Source organism: Panthera uncia, chromosome D2 (assembly GCF_023721935.1).
Source record: "Panthera uncia isolate 11264 chromosome D2, Puncia_PCG_1.0, whole genome shotgun sequence".
In the NCBI taxonomy this organism is placed as follows: Eukaryota; Metazoa; Chordata; class Mammalia; order Carnivora; family Felidae; genus Panthera; species Panthera uncia.
Genome location: NC_064818.1, coordinates 65,215,073 through 65,241,815, shown reverse-complemented (window position 1 = coordinate 65,241,815; position 26,743 = coordinate 65,215,073). Strand labels below are relative to the sequence as shown.

The following is a 26,743-nucleotide window of genomic DNA, read 5'->3' as shown; positions in this document are numbered from 1 at the left end:
GTTTTGCAGAAGCCCCAGACCTGAAGGCCTACAAGATATTCATGTAAGTGCATAAACCAGGCCTGGTGCAGCCCGTAGGCCGCTAGAGATAACACAGGCCTGGGATGAAGGGGCAGCTATAACTTCACAATCAGCTGCTACCGTGTGAGAATCTGAGTTCAGGGCTATCAGAAAGGTTCAACTTTAAACTTGGGCCCCAAGTCAATACTGTAATGTGAGATCTACTTGTGAAATGTTGTGAACTAATTCAAAGAAATAGTTTCAATATGTAAGCCATTATGAAACAATATAATTTCTAACAAAATTTCAGCCATTTAATCGATCTCCCGCTTTCCCCGCCAACTTTAACTTCCACTTTCGACAACGTAAATTTTCCAGCCAAACTGGCTGATTTGTACTCCCTGACCTCTGAGCTGTGAGACACAGCTTTCCCGCTGCCATGCCTTTGTACATTGCAGCCAGCAACCTCAGCGGCTCCCCCTTCCTGCTGGGGTATCTAGGACACACACAGGATAGCTCCTCTTATTATTTTGGTCTTCCTGGACCAGTCTTCCTCTTCTAACTTTCGAAATTTTCTCTTTAGACCCTTTTCTTCTCTGCCTATACCCTCTTGTATGATTTAATCTACACACACGGCCCTGATGAATACTTATCTGTGTCCATCTGCCAAGTCACTCTCTTAGGCTCTAGGAGTGTTTTTCCAACTGCTACAAGGTCTTGGCAACTCTGGGTAACCCTGGCATGCCTGAAGTTGAACTTCTTCCATTTCCCACGCCAAAGAGATCCCCAACTCTGGACATTCCTATTTCTGTCTACTAATAATACCATGAAATTCTCAGTTAATTCTTCACACAGAAACTATACAGGTCTTTCTACATCACCCTTCTGCTTAAATGGCTTTTCAAAATTAGAATAGAATCCAAACTTCCAACCCTGGCTGCAAAGCCCTACATAATTCAGCCTCTCTGCTTGTTTCTGATCTCACTTTGTTCTACTGGTTTCCCCCAAAACCATGTTCCAGACCATAACCTTTAATTTTTGTTCCTTGAAGAGACCACCAAATTCATTCTCCTCTTATTTCCATCTGACACTTGTACTTGTCCCTTCTACTTGGACTGTTTTCTCTCAATCTTCGTATGGTTTGCTCCTTCTTGTCATTCAGATTTCAGTTTCAGTGTCCCCTCCTCAGAGAGATTCTCTCTGATCACCTAATCTAGTCACCTAGCTCCTCCTATCAAATCACCATCTATTAATTATCTGCATAGCACTTATCAACTGACCATTTTCTGTCTCCACAAGGACAGGAATCTTGTCTCTCTTGTTTATCAGTGTTATCTCCTATCTCTAACAGGGTGCTTGGAACATAATAGATACTCAATATTATAGAAAAAGCAAAAAAAACCCCAAACAAACAAACAAGCGCAACCTTTGAATTTTTCTGTTTCTTCTAATAGAATGTTTCTTCCAAGATAGAGGAGTGATTTTGTAACTCATAGTTCTTCTCCCCCACTATCTACACCATCTCCTCACATCAAACTGTTACTAAGTCATCTCTACTCTTCCTTAGTTATGCCTTTCTCGTATCTCTTCCTTTTTGTACTCACACTACTATTTTAGTTCAAGCACGTATACCTCACATTGGGACCCTTTCAAAGATTCTTTAACCAGTATATATGTGCCGACACATGGTCCACTTTGAGTTCTACAAACATACCTTAACCCAGCATGTTTTCAACATCAGGTCTCAATTGTTATGCCATTCCTCTATTTGGAAAGTACTTGCATTTACTGACTCTTACTTATAAATCTATAACCAAACAAAACCAAACCAAAACCAAAGGCAGGCAGAAATGAAGGAAGAGAAGGAAAACAAAAGAAAAGAAAAAAGAGGAAAAGAAAATCCCTTAATGCTGATATGACGTCTCATCCCTTGACTCGGACCCGAAGCAGTCCCTGACATTACCTTCTGGCACTCTGCACCTGTCCTGGTATTGCAGGGAGTTCTGGACATATCTTGCTGATGTATAAAGTGCTTAGTGTTCAGCTCACCAAACTGGTGCTCTTACTAAAGAGTTGTTAAATGTAAAAATATCTTAACCCCTCTTTTACACCAAATTCTAACCACTCCATCTTATAAAGCCTGGTTAGCTCAGGCCTCTCTTTTTTCAGAGTTTTCTCAGTCCACTTCAACCAATAATCAATCTCAACTCTCAGTTCATAGTATGATGACTTATAAAAGGCCATTAGACAATTTCTTACGAACTGCTTTGTAATGTTTTACAGTTATCTTTCAGTTTTAATTTTTTTTTGCATTCATGGTAGGTCTCCTCAACTAAAATTACGCATTTATGTAGGACAGGGCCCATGTCTTGTAACTATTTTACAACTTCACAAAGTCTAGTAAATGCCCGGTTGATAACAAAAGGTAAGAGAGTTTAACACTATATTACTCTAAGTATTAGATGTTATAAACTTAAGGACTGAACCAGAGTAGAACATGCTGCTAGAGATGTGCCATGTTCAAAGTAGAGATAAAATTATAATTTTTTAAACTTTTCGAAACTGACGTACTGAGAGGAGGTGAAGTAAAGCCCGAGAAAGAATTGGTCGTGATGTAATCTGCGATCTGCTGTAATGCCAGCAATCCAGTTGGGTTGTGGCCTTTCTTCATCTGTTCTTGGATAAGGCATTCCAGATCTTCCCGAAAGGCCTGTAACACACAAAAATGACCACAGAGCTCATACATCTCACTTGGAGCAGAACAAACCAAACATAACTTTCTCTGTAATCAATCTTTTTCTCATCCCTCTTTTGAATACGGTTTCATGTATACAATTTTGAAACAAATATAAAACATAAAATAATAAAACAGTGGAAGAAGCAGGCAAGAAGCTTGCCTTCAGGGGAGGAAAAAAATCGTTAGAAAGTCTTACTCTCAAAGAAAACGAGCTATCATCTACAATAGACAGATATATATAAAGCAACTCTGTTAACAATATGGAACTAGAGTACCAAGTACAGACTGATGCAAAAAGAGAGCCATTCCTTGCCGAGTGGCCTCATTACCTAGGTTGGGCTAGAGTCCCTATTTGGATGGGGCAAGACTCTGACTACAGACTGACTCACAGAAATCTTCACTAAGACATACTACGTACATCACGGCTTCCATTTTAAGAATTCCGTGGCAATTCCCTTAACTCTATGAAGACTGAAAGCAAACTGATAAGAGCTGAGAACTGTTTACTCCCCTTCTGCAACACTGTGCTAAAGAAAGGACATTTTCCCCCAACTTTGGGTACTATATGTTCCTGTTCTGGAATTCTGCTATATCTCTTGGGGGCATATGTGTATGTGTCAGAAACAGTGTTCATGTCAGTACAAATTCTGAACATTAAGATAAATTTTCTGTTCGAATAACCCTTAAGTTGCTAATATGATTCATCATTTGAAACCTCTCTCAATCCTTTACATTACTTGAAATAGCTCATTTTTTATTTCCATAACACCTAACCAATACTTATTTTATTAAATTCATTTGTTTTCTTGCTCAAACCTTTTCCCATTCATTTTAAATACAAAAGCTCTTGCAATGTAAGTCCTCTAAACCTTGCTTTTGGTTACATATGAGACAGAATCTCTGCCAGAAATTAAGTTCAATTTTTAACCACTTCACCTAAGAGGGAGAAGGCAGAAAACTGCTCCGGAATCACAACCTCCAAGAAGAGTCCATACAAACACCTTGGAGATCACTGGAGAAATCTTTTTCAGAAGGGTGAATTTCCTTTCAGTCACCAACAGTAGCCTTCCTTATAAGGCTGAGAATAAGATCTCCTGGAGTCCCTGCTTAGATGTAGACTTGCATCGTGGATGACCGAATGATTCAGATTTTCAGAAAGGACTTCTTAAAAAAAAAAAAAAAAAAAAAAAAAAAAAAGGCATAGGAGCCCATGATGGAAGGAGAAATGTGGTTTGAGGCTATGAGGTAGTAAATATTAGGACCAGTCCCGACTCAATGCTTGTGTTGCTTTTAGAGAAACAGTTGAGAGGCATCCATGATCTGAATTGAAAGAGCTGAGTGCGAAAAAATATAATCTTGGGAGTTCAATCATGGGGCACCACGGAACACCCTAAGTGAGCTTAGCACAGGAAGAGGGGGAGGGAGGTCACCTTTCCCTGATGCCCCAGAGTGGCCTGTGCAGACATCTGTGTCAACAGTGAACCTGCATCTCCTGTTGGACAGGGTAAGACTCGTTTTCAACACCACTACCATGTGTGGGCAGGAAGGCACAGTGGCCGAGGTGGACTGAAGAGACTTTAGCATGACTCACATGTGCACATGAAGACATACGTACACGCCACATCTTGGATATAGAAGTCACTGGTGAACCCTTTTGCACTGTGTAAGCCACTGAGGTTCTTGGGACAACTTAGAGGAGAACAGAAATTCCAAGAGGAAGATACTGTACTTTCTGCTAATACAGCAGGTGAATGTTTAAGAGACTAATTTAAAAACTAGTAGTGACCATATTTGAATTCTGAGTTCATGGAGCAGTTTATACCAGTTAAACATGGCTTTTCTTTTACAAATTTGAGGGCTTTTAAATGTAAATCGTTAGCAAAATTATAAAAATTCTAAACATCTGGGGTGCCTGGGTGGCTCAGTTGGTTTGAGTGCCCAACTTCGGCCCAGGTCATGATCTCAGGGTTGAGTTCGAGTCCCACGTTGGACTTGCTGCTGTCAGTGCAGAGCTCACTTCAGATCATCTGTCCCCCTCTCTCTCTGCCCTTCCCCTGCTTGTGCACTCTCAAAAAATAAACAAACATTAAAAAAATTCTAAACATCTAAATCCATTGACTGTACCTCGCTCATTTAAAAATATGACTTAAACCAGAGACACTATCCTATAAAATATCCTCTACAAAGACACATTACATTGATCAGAAGACTCCATTAATACATTTCTACGACTTAGTGAACATAAAATGATTGTGAGCTATATATAAGATGGATGGACACTTTCATACAGATGAGTAACATGAGTATTTTACCATATTTAAGGCTGGATGAGAAAGAATCTTTCAGATACACTCATTTATCTTTTATAAACTACAGAAAACTTCTGGACACCTGGCAAAGGGCCAATCTGCTCTTTTGAAACTTTATCTTTCCTTCAAAACCAAATTCTATTTAAACTTTCTTCAGCTGAAAGCAGCTATAACCAATATTCATTCAGTAAAAAAAAAAACAAAAAACAAACAAAAAACCTGATGATACCTACTATGTGTATCACTCATTATTTACATTGCAATAACTTACTGAGAAATGGGAATATTTTATTGAATGCCCCTCCTCATGTTGCTCCAGCAAGAATTTAAGGCAGATTCTAGAGATCAAAATTATTAAAAAAATAAATACAGGTTAGATAAATTAAGCTAAAGAGAAGAAATTAGTATAAGGAGGTTAGTGAGAGCCAGCAATGAGATTAAGATACAAAGTGCATGTTATAAAACTGTAGGCATTTGCTACAGTTGGCCTAAGCCAACATGAATTAATTAAGATAATCTGCTCAGTATGATTTATAATGGCTTTAAGATTAAAAACCAACCAGTTGCTCAAGAGAATCACAACTATTTATGAGCTGATGAGACGTTTCTGCTGAGTGGGATGAAAAAGCTAAATAAGAAAGGTTGAAAAATTTGTCCAAGGCAGTGAATGTTAAAGGCAAGAACTCAGGTCAAATGCTATTTTCACTAGTGAAAATGCTTTTACCACTTCCATACATCCCACAATACAGTGGGCACAATCCTAAAGCTTTGGGATGATCCATGGTATCATAAGGGGATGTGTAAGCCCTTCTAAAATCAATTCAGAGAAAAATATGAATTTAGTTTCCACAAAGTGCAGGAAAATAATTTTCAAAGTAAGTGAAATTGCCCTAACGTTTTTATATAGTTGAAAGAGCTTCAGCGGATAAGAAATCTTCTATTACAAAAGATTTAATGTTTTTGGTCATGAACATTTATAACTCATTTTTAATGTTTCAAATATATTTGGAGTATTATTCAGATAATTACCTCAGTCGTAAGACAGTATAAAAATTAATGATAAAATTTCAGCTGGTTTTAAAAATTTATCTATAAACATGTTAAGCTTTAAAATACTGTATTCAAAGAATAAAAATTTTATTTATCTTTACGATGACAGTTAACCATATTCTGAAATCCAATGTTAATAAAATAACCCTTTATAGTTATTCATTTGAATCTCACAACAAAGTCCTGAGATAGGCAGTGATTTGCTCAAGGCTGCACAGCTAACAAGTAAATGGAGTAAAGGTTGAAATCTGTAACTCTCAGCTGGGCACAGGATCTTTCTGTAATTTTATGGGAGATGGGTTGTATCACTGAAACCAAATACAACTAATAAGGCAGCAGGCATGTTGTGATCAGAAATACAGAGTAAACCTCTTAGGCTAGATTAGGGCATTAGGTTGTACTGAAATAGCAAAAAAATTACATAGCAGCAGATTATGATGGTCCTCAAGTACCAAAATACTTGCCCTCTTACAGCTGGAAATTTTTCCATCAAAGCAGAATGAAAAACTAACTTATACACAGGGCAGCAAGGTCACATGCTTGGCTTCTGAAGTCAGATTAAACCAACAATTCCCTAGAGCGTCCACCAGAGAAGAGTCAGGGTAAAAGACAAACAACACATACACAAACCACAGCATAAACCGTGTCTTCCATCTTAGAGATAGAAGAGCAGAGAAGAGGAAGTAGTGGGAGTTGTTGCACCTTGAATGCATGAATCTGTGAACATAATAAACCTGACTGCCATCAGGAGGACAGATTCTCTGAGACCTTTAAAACCCAAAATACGGTCTAAAGAATTATAATTATATAATCTTCAAAGTGTTGCCATAAAGTGCTTTAAATCAGCAATACTGTATATAAGTCATGTATACAATTTTCACAAAAATACTTGCCTACTATGGGCTAGGCTCTGCACAACTTGCTTTTATGTTATTTCATTTAATTGTCACAACAACTCCATGAGGTCCATTTTACCAACAAGGAAACTGAAGCTCAAGTTAAGTGAGTTTCCTAGGCCACGCAGCTAATAGGTGGTGGTGAACCCAGATGCAAAGCAAGCACTGTGTGCATATATATGTACATATCAAAACATTTGTTATAAACAGATCAGAACTGGAAATGATGAGAAAATAGGCTGACTCCTTATAGGTCAAGCAGTCTGGTACTCCAGGATCTCTATAATTCATCATGCAACTTTTTGGGTGTACCTACCATTACTACCTTGTGCTCTGATTTAGCCTATGAGGTTTGCGCATCACTCTATGATCACACCGTACTTTTCTATCCCTGTGCACTCTGTTTCATCAAAGGGAAATGCTGGTTTCTGCTGTTCCTCTACCTAATCAGTTCTTACCCTTTATCTAACACTTGTCTTAAATGTGATCTTCCTGAAGTCTCTCCTTTAATCACCCCAATTAGGTGGGATCTCCATTTTCTTCTCTTCCCACCCAACTCTAATTCTTTTAACATTTGCCTTTACTATTCTTAGGATACCTATCATAGGTCTGTGGTTTACTTTTCCCACTCTACCACACTATGATATCTGATGGTTGAAGCTGTTGTCTTTCACATTCCTGGAGTCTCCCTGAGTGTCTAGTTCAGTGCTCAATTAATAAAATAGTGAGAGTGTTTTCCTTTCCTAGAATATAAGGAAAGAAAGTAAAGAATCCGATCTTAATCTTAATTGAGTTAATGATAGTAAAATCCATTTCACAGGTTTTTAGCATTAGAATCTGAAGATCTAAAAAAGTCTTGAAAGTTTGTTACTTGAGGGGCGCCTAGGTAACTCAATTGGTTAAGCATCTGACTCTTGATTTCAGCTCAGATCATGATCTCAAAGTCCGTGGGACAGAGCCCTGCATCGGGCTCTGTGCTGACAGCCCCAGAGCCTGCTTGGGATTCTCTCTCTACCTCTCTCTTTGCCCCTCCCCCCTTCCTCAAAATCAGTAAACATTAAAAAAAAAAAAAGTCCATTATTTGAATGAGAAATTCCTCTTGTGTAATTAGGTCTGTCCATCATAGAATGGGAGAAATTCATCTATTTTTTAAAAATAAGAAATGAATCTTCACTGAACATTATAAAGTTTTGGAAAGTCATTTAATTCTTCAACTCAAACAAAATCCTACTTGAAAACTTGTTTGGTCCCCAGAGTATTATATTTTGGACAGCTCTCTGATTAACACACATCCAAAAGAGTATGATAAAAAAAAAAAAAAAAAAGTAAATCACTAGATGAAAATCAAAATGTTTGAATTAGAAAAAGCATGCCTTAAAAGCCTTATCTGAATCTCATACCCTTTTATTTTATGCATTGTCTGTCAATACTGACACAGCAATTCTATAAATTCTGAATTCATAAAGTATGGATAAAAATAAACATGATTATAAAAACAAGAAAGATTTGGAGACCTGAGATTCATATAGGTAAGATTATACTTTAAGTACACACATATTCATGTATACTAAAAACCAAAGGCAGAATTACCTTGAAGTATCAGATCCTAGTTTCTGTATCTAAAATCAGAGCTTTCAGGAGAAAGTGATATTGGATGGAAGGTATTGTAAATCACAGAAAAGAGGACCAATTTGATAAAAGAAAATAACCTGATTGAATTATTTCAGTTAAGGCTAGGGGAAAAAAAAAAAACAAAAACAAAAACAAAAGAAAATTACATAGGTTGATTTATAAGTAATGTTTAACTTATGGACATTATGTAATGGAATACTGATAAATATCAGAGATTGATTTTAAATATTCACACCTGGATGTTCTACCTCATAATAATTACTAGAGAGAAAAATTGGAGCAAAAAGAAAAAAAAAAGATTACAGACTTGCTGCTCCCAAGGCACCCTACAATTATGTTATTAGATCTCTCCCAAAGTGGGATTAGGAGCATAACAAACTTACTTAGAATTTCTCCATTAAGAAATGTATTCATTTGGAAATAGATTACCACTGGTCCTGTTGAAAGGAGAAAAAAGAAATAAACCAAATTTTCTTCTGGATGGTCTTTATCCTCTACCTAAGTCTTAATTAATATGAAGCTAAAGGTTAGAATACTCTCTTTTCTTGAAGCTAGTATGTAATAAAAATGCAAACAAAATTAATAAAGAACACCTTTATCTTAAGCTTCTAACGTGACCAGATAAATGACGGTGATTCTGACCAACTAGGTGCGCTGTTAACATTTTAGGTCTTATAGTGATATTCTGAAATATATATGGCTTTGAAGTTTCTCCTATATTTGAAGTAGCTTGTAGCATTACATGTTGCCCTGTTATTAAGAAATGTTAGTGTGTCACATGCCTGAGCTATCACTACCTATAAGTTCCTGTTGTTCTATCTTTCAGAGTAGCATTGCACATTTCTGTCAACCAGATTAAATAGCTTTCCATAGTGGTGAGGTTTGAGAACATTCATTCTTTTTCTGAAACCCACCAACTGTTTTCCACATTAAGCTGTTAAGTTCAACAGGAGCTTGATGGACAACCTGCAAGAGTTTAATGACTCAAAGCCCACCCAGCTATTCATATATCCATCCATCGATGTACATAGAATTTTACTAAATATCTACTATGCACAATGTACTGTTAATTTTTCAACTTATATGCGTCTTTAACTTTGATGAAACATCATTTAATTCCAACAGTTTGCCTTAGACACCTCATTCTGAGATAAGGGGGTTAATGATAATCTAGGGTTTCCATAGGCATATATATGAGGGGTGTACTGGTTAAAACTTGTAGATTCTCTCTGCTGCATTAACAAGATCTCTAGCTAAACCCTGTTTACTCACCAGCACTTGATTTCTAAGACAAACACTTTATTAGGTTTAAATATACATACACATTACAATATACTAAAATATATATATATATGTGTGTGTATAGTATATCTATATATATATATCTATATACTACTATACTGTATACTACTATATATAGATATATACATAGATATATATAGTAGTATACACACACACACACACACACACACACACATTACAAAAGATCATGAAATTCCTAGAAGTAATACTTGGGAGTCAAGATGAAACATTCTTTTTTCTTATTTTCTCAGCTCAAGGCAATAAGGTACTGTGTTTGTCAAACAAATTTACAGACACCAAAATGTCTTGTGATTGGAAACTCTTCCTATGTTGGATTAAATGAACCTGAACAACAGAATTCGAAGATGAATAAAACAATATATGGGTGGAATTTTTTCATTGTTATTGAATGCTTTAAGTGGTACAACCTACTGGTTAAGTCTGAGTTTTGGAGTTTACATTCAGAGCCCACAATTTAACTAAACTTGTAAAAACTTTAGCAAGTTATTTAACACCTCTAACTTTCAGTTTATTCATCTGTAAACTAGGGATATTAATACTTTTTTGTTTGAGTTGTTCTGAGGATTAAATAGGATTTGATACATAATAGTGCCCATAATAGGTGCTAATAAGGGGCTTAATAAAAACAAGTATTATACTTTGCTTTTATTAGTTTCCCTATTTTCCTTTCTTCCCAAATAAACTCAGCATTTTAAATAGAAGGCTTACAAACTTGTTTCTTACAAACAAGAAATTAGTCATATCTTTGATTTGATCATTAGTGGTTATGGGTTTTGTCGAAAAGAGTGAACTCCAATATTCACAGGAGACCCACACAGGTTTTAAGAGAATTATATTTGCAGAAACACTGCAAGCTTGGGCCTGAAGGAACAAAGGTAGTTCCAAAAGAAGAGGTCTTTGAACCTCAAAACCTCTACAAGAAGGAAGAAGGCTGAGAAAAGAACAAACACAGGCTAACTTTCAAGGAAAAGGAAAGACGACTCAGAGGGTGGAACCAAAAGCCCAGAAGGCAGAGCCACTAGCGAGAGTCACCCCTGGAAAGTAGGACTACGTCTTCATTAAGGGAACTTCTAAACATTTGCCCAGATGGATTTCACACCTGCTATGAACCAGTTATTCCTCTGTACCCCTAACTCCCCCCTTTTAGAACAGGAATGTTCAGTAGCAGTTATCTTTGCTTGCCCTACCACTGGCTGTGTGTGTGTTTGTGTGTGGGCAGGGGGCAGATTTAGTTCTTTAGTTCTCAGGTGTACAGATTGAGAGGACCTGTACTTAAGGAGTCACACCTGAGGGGCACCATCTGTAGCTGGACCAGAATTAGATGATGAGATTCTGGATTCAAGCAAATATTATAATGAGCTGAAGCTTTTGCAGGAGTGTTAGGAGACAGTGAGTGCATTTTGCATGTGGGAGCAAGGTAAATAAATTGTGGCAGACTTCAATGCTTTTCAACTAAATTGTGGTCAGAGAGGGGACAAGTCTCCCTTCAAAAGGTGGATCTTAATTCCTCTCTCCTTCTTCAGCTCCTGTATGAGCTGAACTTAGTGACTCACTTCTAACTATAGATATGGTGGAAGTGATGGGTGTTTAAGGCCTGAGATTAGGTCATAAAATGCACTGCAGACTCCTCTTGGTTCTCTCCCAGATACTTGCTCTGGAGGAGAACATTCAAACAGTCTCAGGTAAAGGTCCACATGGCAAGGAACTGTGGTCCTTGGCCAACAGCCATGTGGCTTTTCCATTGGGAAAAGATGGTGACCCATCTCAAGGGCAGAAATCTGCAGGCCAGTCAGGTCTTCAGGTGACAGTAGCCATGGATGATGTCTTGACTGCAACTTTGTGAGAGACCTTGAGCCAGAAACACTTAACTAAGCTGCTCCTGAATTCCTCACCCATAGAAACAATGAGGTAATAAAAGCTTGCTGTTTTAAGTTGCTAAATTTTGGGGTAGTTTGTTATTTAGCAATGGATACTAATGCAGGTCGCCAGGGATCATTTCTTTGTTGAAAGGTTTGTTGTATTAAAAGAAATTTGAAAACCACTGCCCCAAAACATGGCAGGAAGACAAAATTTATGTCTTTTCTAAGTCTTTCACAAATGAGATTTTAAATTCACTAGCAAAGATCTAGGGAAAAAAATGGTCAAACCACAATTCTTTTAAATCTTCTTTGTTCCTCTCTGGGCTGAAAATTACCATTCTTGCTATGTGAAGATGGAAATGACAATCTATATGCCTTGCTTTTCCCATTATTTCATTAAGTTCCCTAAGGCATAAATACAATTGGTAATTCCAGCCAATTTACAAATGGAAATTTTTTTAGGTATAAAAAAATTAGATCTACTCGAAGTTATGCTGTCTTTATTTAATGGGGAAATTAAAATGAAAACCCTGGCATAGAAATGCAGCTCAGTACTTTTTACTTTTAAACTTTACAGTTAAAACTGGTCCTCTTTGGAACACTTCCCAGAGAAATCTCAATATTTAACAACTTTGAACAAAACCTGAACTTCATCTCATTCTCTGTTACTTTATACTATCTGTTACTGTAATCATTTGGTTAATAAGTTAGCCCTCAAAAGTGGAGTGAGTTTCTTTAGAAGAGGAAATATATCTATTTTGATCCAAATAATTAATGTGTCCTTCAAGGGCACAACAAAAATGATTTACCAGGGCCACCTTAGGCAGTTCTATGCCTTAGTGCTTAACTTAGTACCTAAGTTGGAAGCCTAATTAACCCTAACACGGGCCTCATGTGTCTATGTTTGCTGAACTCTACCTTAAGGGGTCTGTGATCTTCATTATGCATAAAGTTACTAATTCATTTTGCATGTTAAATCAAAGTATTCTCTCTCATTTTCCATCACTGATATGTGACCGTTGCAATTCCACTAAGGGCTTGTAAGAAAACTAACAAATCACTTTAATGTGATTTACAAAGTCTGAATATTACTGTGCAGACAAAATTTTCAGCTTCAGTTTATAATCCACTTTTAGTGTAGTTAGTTTGGTACGTGTGCATCTATGTGTGCCTGCATTAGGTGTATGTCACATTAGGCTGCCAGATCACACATCACCGCAGAAGCTTGAAGTCTTCCTCTGTTGCTCTGAGTGTCAGGGTGCACAAAGAAAGGAAATATGTTTCTTGGCTCTTGACAATTCAGTCATGCCTTTCTTTTTTACACAGATACTCACTCTGAGTTGGGAATCCTAGCTCGGCCCCATCTTTTGTCCTCCTTTAATGAAGCGTTACACTCAGAAATCACACAAAGAAAACTTACACCACCAAGACAACACTAGTTTGTTATTAAAGCTTTGCAAATTAAATCTGTAAATGAGGTGTTCATTTTACCTCTGAAAGCCTGGGGGCAACTAGTAGTCACTCTGCCTTCACCCATCTATTGTGAGCGTACTTTAAGGTACCTCCTACCTCCCTGTATCAAGGTCTCCAGAGAGAAGAAAAATTATAGCCTTCTGATTATTTCAACTCACAGGACTTTGCAAGATCTGAGTAACTCGTTTCCTCTGCTCCATCATGTTGAAGTCTTGCCGTAGATCAGGAGACATGTTCCTCTCCCGAATGTATTCTGGGTCATTCTCATTGATGCGGTCAAAATATCTCTCTTTGTGAGGCATGCTGGGGGGAGGAGGAGTAGTGACCACACCTTGGCTGGCATCTGAACTCATGCTTCAAGTCGAAGGACTCCCTTTGTTACCTGCATTAATAAACACAAAGGAGGACATTCATGATAAGTTCATTATTAAATTCAGATTTTATGGAGGTCAAACAGAACTTTTTTTTTTTTTGCCCAGAGGCTAACAGTGGCAGCTTTCTTTAAAAAGTAGCTTCTCAAAAAATATTAGAACAATTTCTTATTAAAGTAAAAATATCTTTGATTATAATGCTAAATTGGAAATTGATAGTTTCAGAAGTAAAGAAAACTTGTGGTTCAATTATGTCATCAACTGCTAACTGAATTTTTAGAGGGAGCAACTATCAAAATCTCCAAAGTAAGATATCACATCTAGGATTGCCTGGGTGGCTCAGTGGGTTAAGCGTCTGACTTCCGCTCAGGTCACGATCTCACCGTTTGAGCCCTGTGTTGGGCAGGTTCAGTTCAGAAACTGGGCCCGCTTTGGATTCTGTCTCTCTGCCCCTCTCCAGCTCGTGCTCGTTTTCTCTCTCTCCCTCAAAAATAAATAAAGCTTAAAAAAAAAATCACATCTACATTTGATCTTAGCCAAAAGGCCGAGAAGTGATAGAAAAAAAAAAAAATCACATCTATAATAGCAAAATTTCCACAATTAGTGAGTACTGTCACTAGAGCTTCTCTTTTCTCTTATTCGCACATTTTTTTTTTTATTTTAGACCAAACTTTGGCCATACTTAATGACCACCACATTTTATAGTGAATGTAATTTATTAACATGAGAGAAACACAGCTATAAGTTTTTCAAATGATTCAACTTCCTAGAGGAAATGTAGGAATTATTCAGGTTGCCAGACTAAATAACTTCAGCACATAGTGCTACAAATCCAAGTAAGAAACAGCAAAAAGTTATTCAGAAACCATAAGAATACCTGATTCACTTAATTATCAGGATAATCACACTTTTCTAGATAGATCCAGGAGGGAGAAAGTCAAGGCCACTTTCCTCTTAGGGATCTATATCTCTAATAAAGACCAGAGATATCTGGTCTCATCTTTAAAACACAGTAACAACCAGGGAGATTACTATATTTGTCTCTAATAATAGTCTTCTCTGATAGAATTCATCTCTAAAGTTACCTTGGTGCAACTTAGACCAAGCAAACTAATTATAAGACATTAAAAATTCTTGCACCAGATGACATGACACTATATAAAGAAAACCCTAAAGACTCCACCAAAAAAACTACTAGAACTGATAAAAAGAATTGAGTAAGGTCACAGGATACAAAGTCAATGTACAGAAATCTGTTGCATTTCTATACACTAATAATGAAGCAGCAGAACATTAAGAAAACAACTACCTTCACAATTGTACGAGAAATAATAAGATGCCTTGGAATAAACTTAACCAAAAAGGTGAGAAACCTCTGAAAACTATAAAATACTAATGAAAGAAATTGAAAACGACACAAAGCAATGGAAAGACATCCCGCTCATAGATTGGAAGAACAAATATTGTTAAAATGCCCATATGACCTAAGGTAATCTATAGGTTTAGTGCAATCTGTATCAAAACACCAACTGCATTTTCCACAGAACTAGAACAAACAATCTTAAAATTTGTATGGAACCACAAAAGACTCCAAATAGTCAAAGCAATTCTGAAAAGTTAAACAAAACAAGGCATCACAATTCCCAGACTTCAAGTGATAACATAAAGGTGTAGTAATAAAAACAGTATGGTACTGACACAAAAATAAACACATAGATCAATGGAAAAGAGCAGAAAGCCCAGAAATAAACTTGCAATTTAATGGTCAGGTCAATTAATCTTTAACAAAGGAGGCAATAATATGCAATTAGAAAGAGTCTCTTCAACAAATGGTATTGGGAAAACTGGGTAGCGACATGCACAAGAATGAAACTGGACCATTTTCTTACACCATACACAAAAATAAACTCAAATGCATAGAGGACCTAAATGTCAGACCTAAAACCATAAAAATCCAGAAGAGGGCACAGGCAGTAATTTTTCTGACATCGGCTGTAACAACATCTTTCTAAATATGTCTCCTGAGACAAGAGAAACAAAAGCAAAAATAAACTATTGGAATTACATCAAAATAAAAAGTTTCTGCACAACAAAAGAACCTACAAAAAATAAAAGACAACCTACTGAATGGGAGAAGATACTTGCAAATGACATATTTGATAAAGTGTTAGTATCCAAAATATATGAAGAACTTACAGATCTCAACACCCCAAAACCCCAATAACCCAAGTAAAAATAGGCAGAAGACATGCTGAACAGACATTTCTTCAAAGAAAACATCCAGATGGCCAACAGACACATGAAAAGATGCTCAACATCACTCATCATCAGGGAAATGCAAATAGAAACTACAATGAGATATCACATCACACCTGTCAGAATGGCTAAAATAAAAAACTCAAAAGACAAGCGTTGGCGAGGATGTGGAGAAAAAGGAACCCTTGTGCAGTGTTGGTGGTAATGCAAACTGGTGCAGCCACTGTGGAAGACAGTATGGAGGTTCCTCAAAAAATTGAAAACAGAACTACCCATTGATCCAGTAATTACACTACTACTGGGTATTTACTCTAAGAATGTGAAAACATCAACTTGAAGGAATATGTGTACCCCTATGTTTATTGCAGCATTATTTACAATAGCTAAATTATAGAAGCAGCTTAAGTGTTGTTCATCAAAAGATGAATGGGTAAAGATGTCACACACACACACACACACACACACACACACACACACACACACCTGCAACAACATGAATGCAACTAGAAAGTATAATGCTAAATGAAATAAGCCGGTGAGAGAAAGACAAATATCATATGATTTCACTCATATGTGGAATTTAAGAAAGAAAACAAATGAACAAAGGAAAAAAAAAAAAAGAGAGAGAGACAAACCAAAAAAGAGACTCTTAAATATAGAGAACAGATGGTCACCAGAAGGGAGGTTGGTTGGGGGATGGGTAAAATAGGTGAAAAGGATGAGAGTACACTTATCTTGATGAGTACTAATATAGAACTGTTGAATATATGTTAACTCTACTGGAATTAAATTTTAATAAATAAATAAAGTAAAAAAATCTTGTATTAATTCTGGTCTGAGAAATGTAAACTACTATATACTAATTTGGATGTAAATTTTAAAAAATAAAAAAATAAAGTTAAATTACAAAGTTAAAAAAATGTAAACTAGTTTGTTAACAATAATTTTTGTAAAACATGTTAAAACTTTGTTAGCTTCTATTTGACAACATCACTCTACAACATTCTAGAAGTTTGAATTACTTTCGTGTACTACACAAAAAATTCATGAAATAGGATTAAGTCACTTTATGTCATATCACTTTAGTGAAAATCTGATTTTGTGACTAGAAAGCAACTAATCAGGAAAGAAAATGTAAAAATGAGCTTTTATATAAGTGAGTCTTCCAGGTCCTAAATCATTAATTTAAAAATTGAGAGAAAACATGCAATGAACAATGAATATGAGATGATCAAATAAATGGAGTCTTCACAGGATAAAGGGGCTAGGTTTTTTTTGTTTTGTTTTGTTACAACATCCACTATTAATAGAATGACTCTGGTCATGTGATATTCTTCAGAAATTAGGTTTTGCGGTACTGTTACTAGCTTGGCTTACAAACACAGTATTTCTCATCACCTTGCTATTACCCAAAAATGTGGTGCAACAGAGCACCAACTCTAAGAAACTTCTTTTTCCATATCCAATGGGTTTTTTATCAGTAGTCCAGAAGTGTAACCAATCTTTGGAACCTCGTACTCTTAGAAGCTATTTATAATAGGTCCATCTGAGCTCCTTAAAACAGTTTATTGCTAACACAAAGGAATTTTAAGGAGTACTTAAAATCTAGTTACGTAACAGTTTACTCAAGTAAAAAGAACAGTTAGAATATGAAGCCCCGACAGACAAAATACTGTAAAAAAGTAGTTAATGGATAGTGTTCAGATTTCAGCAGCACTAGTCTTTGTAAGCCAGAAGACACAACAAATGAAATATTTCAACTGTTGGCTTTGTTATGGAACTTTAAAAAAATTGTGTTGTGGTCAGATCGGTTTAAATATGATTGTTCTCTATGAAGTATTTTCACTTGAATATGGTTAAAATATTCTAGAACTTTAGCTGGTTATTAGACTAAAAAACTTTTAATTACATTCTAAAAATTTCTTGTAATTCTTTCAAGCAAAAAGCAGAATGGTGCAGAGTACTGGACTGAGGATAGAGACCAGGTTTCAAGTCTTTGCATTTCCATCAACTGCTGTATGACCTTAGAATAGCTATTGTTAATTGTTAGAAGCTGATAGCTTCTTTTAAATGCTATGATGACCCATTACTAAAGAAACAACTTGTAATTGTTAGAAAATCTCTAGCTGTTATGAATACTAAGCCATATATAGAGTTGAATTATTATACTGTACACCTGAAACTAATGTAACATTGTGTCAACGACACTCAAGAAATTAAAAAAAAAACCACAACTATCAGTTACTGAGCTCTTACTATGTGCTAGCCACTGAACTTTACATACATTATTTACTTCTCTTAAAAAAAATTTTTTTTAATGTTTATTTATTTAGAGAGGGAGAGTACGAACAAGGGAGAGGCAGAGAGAGGGAGAGAGAGAATCCCAATAGGCTCCACGCTGTCAGAGCAGAGCCCAACGCGGGGCCTGAACTCACAAACCATGAGATCATCACCTGAGCCGAAATCAAGAGTCAGACGCTTAACAGACTGAGCCACCCAGGCACCCCAAAGAGTACAGTTATCTTGATGAACAAATGTATAGAACTGTTGAATCATATTGTACACTTGAAACTAATATAACATTGTATGTTAACTACACTTGAATTAAAAAAAAAAAAAATAGGGTTGGTTAATTTTAAAGAGAAGGAGCCCTGGAACTGAATTGTTTCCCATATCCCCTAGAAGCAGAAATATTTATGCTTAGTTTAGTTGTTCAGGATTAAGAAAAACTAGAATCTCTCCCTACATTCTATTTTTAATTTTTTGAGGAACCTCCATACTGTTTTCCACACTGGCTGCATCAGTTTGCATTCCACCAACAATGCATGAGACACAATGCACGAGACAACAATGCACAATTTTCCCCCCTTCCTAACACTTGTTATTTTTTGTGGGTTTGTTTGACTTTAGTCATTCTGACAGGTGTAAAGTGACATCTAACTGTGGTTTTAATCAACCAATCCTTTATTTGCTTATATTTATTTATTTTTGAGAGAGAGAGAGAGACCACGCAGGAGGGGCAGAGAGAGAGAGGGGAGGGACAGAGGATCCGAAGCAGGCTCTATGCTGACAACAGCAAGCCCAACGTGGGGCCCAAACCCATGAATCGTGAGGTCATGACCTGAGCCAAAGTTGGACATTCAACCAAGTGACCCACCTAGGCATCCCTAAATCAATCCTATTTTTAATGTTGCACATACACAGGCATGCTTTCTAGTACTTCGGAGCAATAGAAACCAGTACGAACTCTATTAGGGGAAAAATATTGGTCTTCTAAGAGGATTCTTTTAATTCAAAATGATGCAGAAAAACAGATTTTTTTAAAAAGTAACATCATAAAACATTGTCAACACTATGGGTTTTCCTCTGGCTGTGCAGATTAGAAACAAGGTATCAGGCCTAAACAAAAATTCCAGTTTAAAAAATCTTATCTAAATATTTATGCAGTAACCACCCAACATGTATATTTAAAGAAATTTAGGTTTAAGGCACAAATAGATGAAATACTCTAGAATGATGGATTTCAAACTCTAAAAATGGCAATCCACAATAAAAAATACATTTTATATTGTAATCACATACAAATACATGAGATATTTAGCTGAAATAAATTTGTGATACTTTCCCTATGTAGTACATTCTGGTATTTTCTATTTTAATCTTTTTCATTAAAAAATTGGTCAAATAGATTCTTGTTCTACTAATGGGTTATGACCCACCGTTTGAAAAACACTACTCCAGAAACTCTAAGTTATGGTCAAATGGGAAACACAAGGAAAAGAAGTGCGTGTGTGTATTTGAGACGGGGAGGGAGGAAATGAATATACGCTAGAGATGGGAGGGAGTCGGAAATGATTCTTTGGTATTAAAAAAAATGGCAGTAAGATCCTAGTGATTTGGGTGATAATTAAATTGTCCTCCATTTGGGCACTTAGAAAATGCCATCTATATTACTCAATGTCCATTTGTTTTTCACTTTTTCTTGACTCTTAGCTACTTCTAGTTCAATTTTCCAGATCTCTTTGCTTATGTTTGTAGTCCTCACAATGGCAGGGGACTCCATAAGTGGTGGCTGACTTGAATTATTTTACTGTATCACAACTCCTCCCAAAGCAATCTGGTTTGTATTAGTTCTAGGCTGGGAATGGTCAAAACAATCTTATGAAAAATTATTATAAAAAGTCTTTCCAAACTTAATTCTTGGCAGTTTTAACAGCTTTCTCTAGAACATAAGCAAAAAAGATGGCTGTACTTTCAAGTACCAGGCCTATTGTTCCATATTTAAAACAAAAATCAAAGATATGCCAAGATTTCAAGGCAGCATATTTGGTTAAAACAACAGCAGCAACAACAACACACACTTGGTTTATGGAGTTAGAGTTTTTCTTAATGAAATTTACTGTAAAATTGGGAAGGTGTTTACAGTTTTAGAAAACAACTTGGACCCTGCACAAACTATAACAAGCCACATCCTCAGATCAACCAGTGAAGTTTTCTTCATTTTAAATTCTAAAAGGCATGAACTACTTACTTTCAACTGCTAGCCAAGATTTTACATACAACTGACATGAAAATCAACAGACTTGGAAAAACCAAACTACACATAGATAAAAGTCAAGAAAAAAAAAAGAAAAAAAAAAACAAACCAACAATGGGCACTGAATAGCACCAAGTAATACAGATGACATTTTCTAAGTGCCCCAATGGAAGATTTAATTATCCCACAAAGCACTAGGGTCTTATTGCTATAATGGCTATTGACTCTATGAGAGTTCTCTTGGAATATTTCAGATGAGATTCAAGGATCACATTTTACAGATGCGAGGAAACTATACTCAGAAGTGTTGAGTGATTTTTCTAAAGCTACAATGCTCAAGTATTAGATATTACTATAAAATCATAATAATGATATATATTAGCACTACCAAGCCATTCACAGATTGTTCATGGTCAAAATCTACTCTTTCAGTGAAATGTATGGAGAAAAACAGGCCTATCACATACATTTTATGCAGGTGTTTTATAAACACCATTGACTGTGAGGAACAGGCTATAAGTAAGGGCTAAAAATTTTAGTGCTTGTGAACAGACTGAAATGTATGATGTCCATCTAGCATGCGCAGAAAAGCAGATGTACAAACTGTCCAGTTGTTTAGTGGTAATCTGCTTAAATACACGAGGAACACCTTTTCTATAAATAACTAGACTTTTAAAGATTAAGATGTATCTACCAACATATAACACCAATAAGTCAAAGAAGTGCCTTTCACTTAATTCTTTGAAGGTTTTGAAGCCAAATTAAAAGGATATCTGGTCCAAATCTCTTGTTTTCGAGATTAGATAACTAATGAAAGAAGTCTTCATAAAGAGATGTGCCCAAGAGCATACACTAAGCATCACCAGGGTGATCTACATTCTCCTAGTCCAGAGCTCTTTCCACAATACAATATTGCTTCCTCATAATTTGTCACCCTGTATCTTGGTCTTCTCTATCAGTATTTTGGAAGCCAGATACATAAGATGCATAAAGACAAGGAGTATCAGAAGCTATGCTGATCAAGTATCTTCATGAGATAGGCAAAGATGAATGGTACCATAAAATATCATGGAACATTCAACACAATTTTGAGTTCCAAACAAAAAGGAACAAAATGCAGAGGAAAGGCCCTTAAACTGGCTCAAATTCATATGAAGACACTGCCACATGGGCATTGATCAATATTTTGGAACTTCTAACTGTTAACCTAACAGATGAATACTATGTCTTACTTGGAGGTTATCAAAATGACACTGGTTGTGCCCTGGGTAACTAACAATAAATGTTGTTCAAGTTTACACTTTCACCCCTACAGTTAATTAATTTAGCATCAATTTTGAAAGAGTTAAGGGCCTTTGACTATTTATAATGAAATAAATTAACTTCCAAAAACAGATTATCCTGGCAATATACCCACTTTACAGATAAGAACTCTGAGGTTTAATAATTTGCCTCAGATTACCAATTGTTCTTTACCAAGTATGTAATTATTTATGGTTACAGATCTTAGTAGGTATGAAAGAGTTGACCAAAAAAAAAAAAAAAAAAAAAAAAAAAAAAAAGATGGAATGACTCAAAATACTGTCATTTCCTAGAAGTATATACAGCTATTACAACCTTGATTACAGCCTTTCCTTACTGTGGTGCCTGAAAATACATTATAGGATCACAATATTTACCATCAAAACAGAAATGATAAATGGTCTGAAAGTAGTAAAGTCTCGTATGACTATCAAATTGGTATAAATGTAGAAACTTAACTCTCTCTGGCCTATTGCCAGAATCTTTTCAAATGACTTCTGTTGAGTATACTTTAAAATACAACTATAAATTCTAAACTTTAATGTAAGTCAGAAAACAATGAATCGACAACTGATTAGTAAAAAAATACTATTAATCTAAGCCTTAGTTAAAATCGAAACTTAAAAAGTCAATGAAAACAACAAACAACAAAATAAACTGGTAATGGTTAACAACAACCCATCATGTTGCTAAGTGTCCTTAATGGAATTTGATAGCTGGCTCAGTGTTTATTAACAAAAAACAACCCCCCCCCCCAACACACACAGATAAAAGAAAACTATCAATTGGAGGGCACAGTTTTGAGAATGTTACGGTTTCAAACTGTGTTTTATAAAGAAAAATAATACACTAATTAAGATAAGTTATTTTAGCAAACATGAAAAATACATCCTGTGCTGGTACAACTGCACAGGTAGTTATGTTTTAAAGTTATGTTTAAACTTTGACGACATCTAGGTGAAGAGAAGTGTGAAAATTCTAAGCAGGGTGCTAGGTCAAAATTCAGCAGGGTGAGCCAAAGACTAAAAGTATTCAACCACTGGACAAAGCAAAGGATGAATCTAACCTCTTTCTCACTAAAGTACCAATACTTGATGAAGAATATTTTATTGATCAATATTACCTGTTGCAAGGAACAGTGAACCAGGCTCCCATATTGAAAGGCTGGGATTGGGGAAAAGAGGGGCAGTTACTTGCTTAGACATTGGCAGGGTGAGAAAAAAAAATCTTTCATTATAAATAGATCAAATTTACCAAATGTAACGGCCATGCAAGAGGCAGGGTTACAAATGTGAAAATATATATGAAAAGTTCAGACGAAGTGTATTGTCTTAAAGTCTAAACTCAACCATTATCTAGATTTAGTTCAGATTGTACCCAACATCAATTATTTGGAAAAGCAAATATGAAACTGACTTTTTAAAATTTTTATTGAAACAAATTTTTGAGAGAAAGGGCGGGGGGGAGAGCGAGAGCATCTTAAGCAGGCTCCATGCCTAGCATGGAGCCCCGACGTGGGGCTTGATCTCACAACCGTGAGATCATGACCTGAGCTGAAATGAAGAGTCAGTCGCTGAACTGACTGAGCCACCCAGGCACCCGAAACTGATTTTTAAATAAATAAATATATAGCCTTATAAAATGGTAAGTAAAACAATCAATCACAGAGAGGTGATCCCTCAAATATTTTGCAAAATCCAAAAACACATGGCCTTAGTGCCTTTACTCTCTTTTCTACGAAACTTGATGAATGTTCTGTATATATTCCCTCCGTCATCGTTTGTCTTTAACATGGAGCTTTTGGAAATGATTGGGGGAAAAAAACAAAAGGATTTTTTTCTTCTCCTAAGACAAAGTTGACAGAGACTAGTGGATTGATTACTCGAATGTACCTCTCAGACATTTAAGTTTCTGTTATTGAGTCCCCTGGTATCAGTGAAATTTTTAAAACTGTGATCTAGGAAACTATCCAGAACTTGACAGCTCATGATGAATGAGAGGTTTTAAAAAGTGGAATCACTGAAGATTGTGATTTTTTTAAAAAAAAAGATTCATTGCTCTCAATTTCTGGAGATACCTTAAATGTTTGGCTCTTACTGTATGGTAGTCCTTCTGGGCAAAAAGTTTCTTTTCTTTTTTTTTTTTTTTTTAAGAAACATCAACTCTCACATACTTCATAAACTGAAGTGTATTTATTTGTGCAGCACTGAGCTCGAAAAATTTAAAGCCCTTGCTTTTGACATTTTCTTGAGACAATGTCTGAAGTCAAATTTACTCTTACCTAATACTGTACATCTATCTAGAAACCTCAGGAAACTTTCCAAAGTGAATATCAGAATACAAGTAATATGGAAAACTTAACTCCCTCAAATTCCAATCTTACATCTACTTATTTCTCAAGGATTCTGAACTCAAGAAATTCTAGTTCTTCATTCTGAAGAAATGCAAACAATCCTACAAAACTCATTATTAAAAATGAGTTGAGTTTGGGGTGCCTGGCTGGGTCAGTCGGTTAAGCATCCGACTTCAGCTCAGGTCATGACCTCATGGTCTGTGAGTTCGAGCCCTGCGTCGGCTTCTGTGCTGACAGCTCAGAGCCTGAAGCCTGCTTCAGATTCTGTGTCTCCCTTCTCACGCCTCTCTTTCTCTCAAAAGTAAATAAACATTTTTAAAAAATTAAGAAAAAAATGAGTTGAGTTTGCAAAACAATCACCCAAAAGTCTAGTCTAGAAAACTGATTTGTTACTGTGGACAATACTTCTAATGGTCCATTCCTAATGGAGCCACAGTGACCAGTGAGAAATAGGAGGGGGCCTGGAAGGCACACACACAAAAGGCAAAGTTCTTTATTTTAAAAACTGAAGGCAAAAAATATATATAAACAGTTAAAGAATACAGGGTATGCATAAGTCCCAAGAGTTCATCCTGATCTACTATTTCAGGCATCCCAACTAAAGAATTTTGGCTTTTATGATTATAACATATAAAATACAGCTGCAAAAGTCAATCCAAAAGCTGTAGGTAACTCAATACATTGTCACTGCAAGGAAGTCTGATTTGAAGGAGTTCCTACCTTCAGATTTTGGCTAGTAAGGAGGATTTCAAGATCATCACAACTCCATCTGTTTTCCTTCTACGGAAAGTCTACTAGTGAGCCACGAAAATGAAATTTATTAAGCATAGGTAATAGTACTTGAAAATCACTTTCAAAAATATTTGGTCATAACTTGCCATTTTAGAAATCTGATAATTGTTATGGCAGTCCATGAAAAGAGATGTTCATCAATGTCAGAAACTGCTTTTGTAAAAAAAGAAAAAAATCTATTTTGTGAAACTAGATTTTTCTTTTCTTCTTTTTAAAGCTTTTTTTTTCCCCCTGAGAGAGAGCGTGTGCGCACACAAGCAGGGGATAGGCAGAGAGAGGGGGACAGAGGATTCCAAGTGGGATCTGTACTGACAGCAGTGAGCCCAATGTGGGGCTCAGACTCACGAACCACAAGATCATGACATGAGCCGAAGTTGGACGCTCAACCAAGTCACCCAGGTGCCCCAAAACTAACTTTTCTCAAATGAACCATCCTTTAGATCTAAAGATCAACTTTACATACTGTACTGGGTTGAAGGTGTCCCCCCAAATTCACATCATTACTTCAGAATGTGACTTGACTTGAAAATAGGGCCTTAATTTGTAATCAAATTAAGATGAAGTCATACTGGATTAGGGCAGGCCCTAAACCCAAGGACTAACGTCTTTACAAAAGTGAGAGAGATGTGGACACAGACACAGAGGAGACAGAGGAGACACAGGGAAAAAAGCTAGATGATGGAGGCAGAGGTTAAAAGTATGCTGTACAAGCTTGAGACACCTGCCAGCACCAAAAGATAGGAGAAGCACATGACAGGTTTTCCCTCAGAGCCCCCAGAAGAAACCAACCTTGCTGACACACTGAGTTTGGACTTCTGGACTCAAGAACTGTAAGAGAATACATTTTTGTTGTTTTCAGCCACTCATTTTGTGGTACTTTGTTATGGTAGTTCTAGAAAACAAATACGCTGTTCCAATGGAATTTCCATCTTGATAATACCGATTTTAAGGAGACAATTGACCATCGCAACAATGTGGACAGATAGCCAGACACCTTTGCAGAATCAAAGTTATCTCCTTAGAAATAACAGAAATCAAAACAGCAACACGAATGACATTCGATATAAGTTAAGGGCGAGGCAGTTATCTTCACAGCCAGCGGCATGACTTCTGCAAACTGCAATTTCAGACTGAGAAACAATGTTTCCAAGAAAATCTGAAGCCAAGAACGTATGAATGTTTTTGTCACCTCAGAAGCTGAACACAAATTTCTTTGTAAAAAAAAAAAAAAAAAAAAAAGATTCACAATGAATGCGTAATACGAAACAGTATTAACACAGTTATCAAACTATAAAAGATTACAGTTTGATGGAATTTTTTTTTTTTTCATTTAACCAAAGACGGACTTAAAAAGCACTTGTTCGGATTAGCAGGTTTCTTGCCATGCCTACATACATGCTGTGCTTCTGCCCATCTCCCCACATGAGGGACCACTGACCCCTAACCTGCAGATTCGGCATCGTGCCATAGGCTCTGGATCCCCCTAGGATTACGAAAATCCGTAAGAAACTAGTTAAGCAGCTCATCAAGTATAATCTTGCTGCTGCTGCTTCCGCTCTGTTGTTTGACTTTCACTTGAGCAATACTTTTCAAACTCTCTCAGCCCTCTACTCACTATAAAAGGCAGCCTATAACTCTTTCTTGTTTCTGTCAGGTAACTCCAAATATTTTCAAAATTGGACCTAAAGTTGCTACCCCAGGTCTCCGTCTTAGACCCTCTGTTTTCTCTCGTTCCCTGAGGTCACCTGATAGCTCACATCTTGGCTCATAGGGGATTTCTGATGCCATGCAGAGGTCACTGGTATTGATTCCCCATCTAGCCTTCTCTCAATTATCAAAACACCCTGCCCCTA

At 36.4% G+C, this 26,743-nt stretch overlaps 1 protein-coding gene across 9 annotated transcripts in view; it reads right to left on the bottom strand.

Annotated features, from left to right (window-relative positions):
• Positions 1-26,743, bottom strand: part of ADD3 (adducin 3) — a 123,430-nt gene that overhangs the window by 16,004 nt on the left and 80,683 nt on the right. For 8 of the 9 annotated variants that reach the window (XM_049645726.1, XM_049645725.1, XM_049645723.1 and 5 more), the window contains 2 exons: positions 13,438-13,661; positions 2,572-2,710 (listed from right to left, as the gene is read on the bottom strand). In XM_049645726.1, the coding sequence (XP_049501683.1) occupies positions 2,572-2,710; positions 13,438-13,632 (334 nt within the window). In that variant the 5' untranslated portion in view covers positions 13,633-13,661. Of the gene's footprint in view, positions 1-2,571; positions 2,711-9,007; positions 9,062-13,437; positions 13,662-26,743 lie in introns of those variants that run through there. The other variant, XM_049645730.1, reaches the window with a different exon arrangement.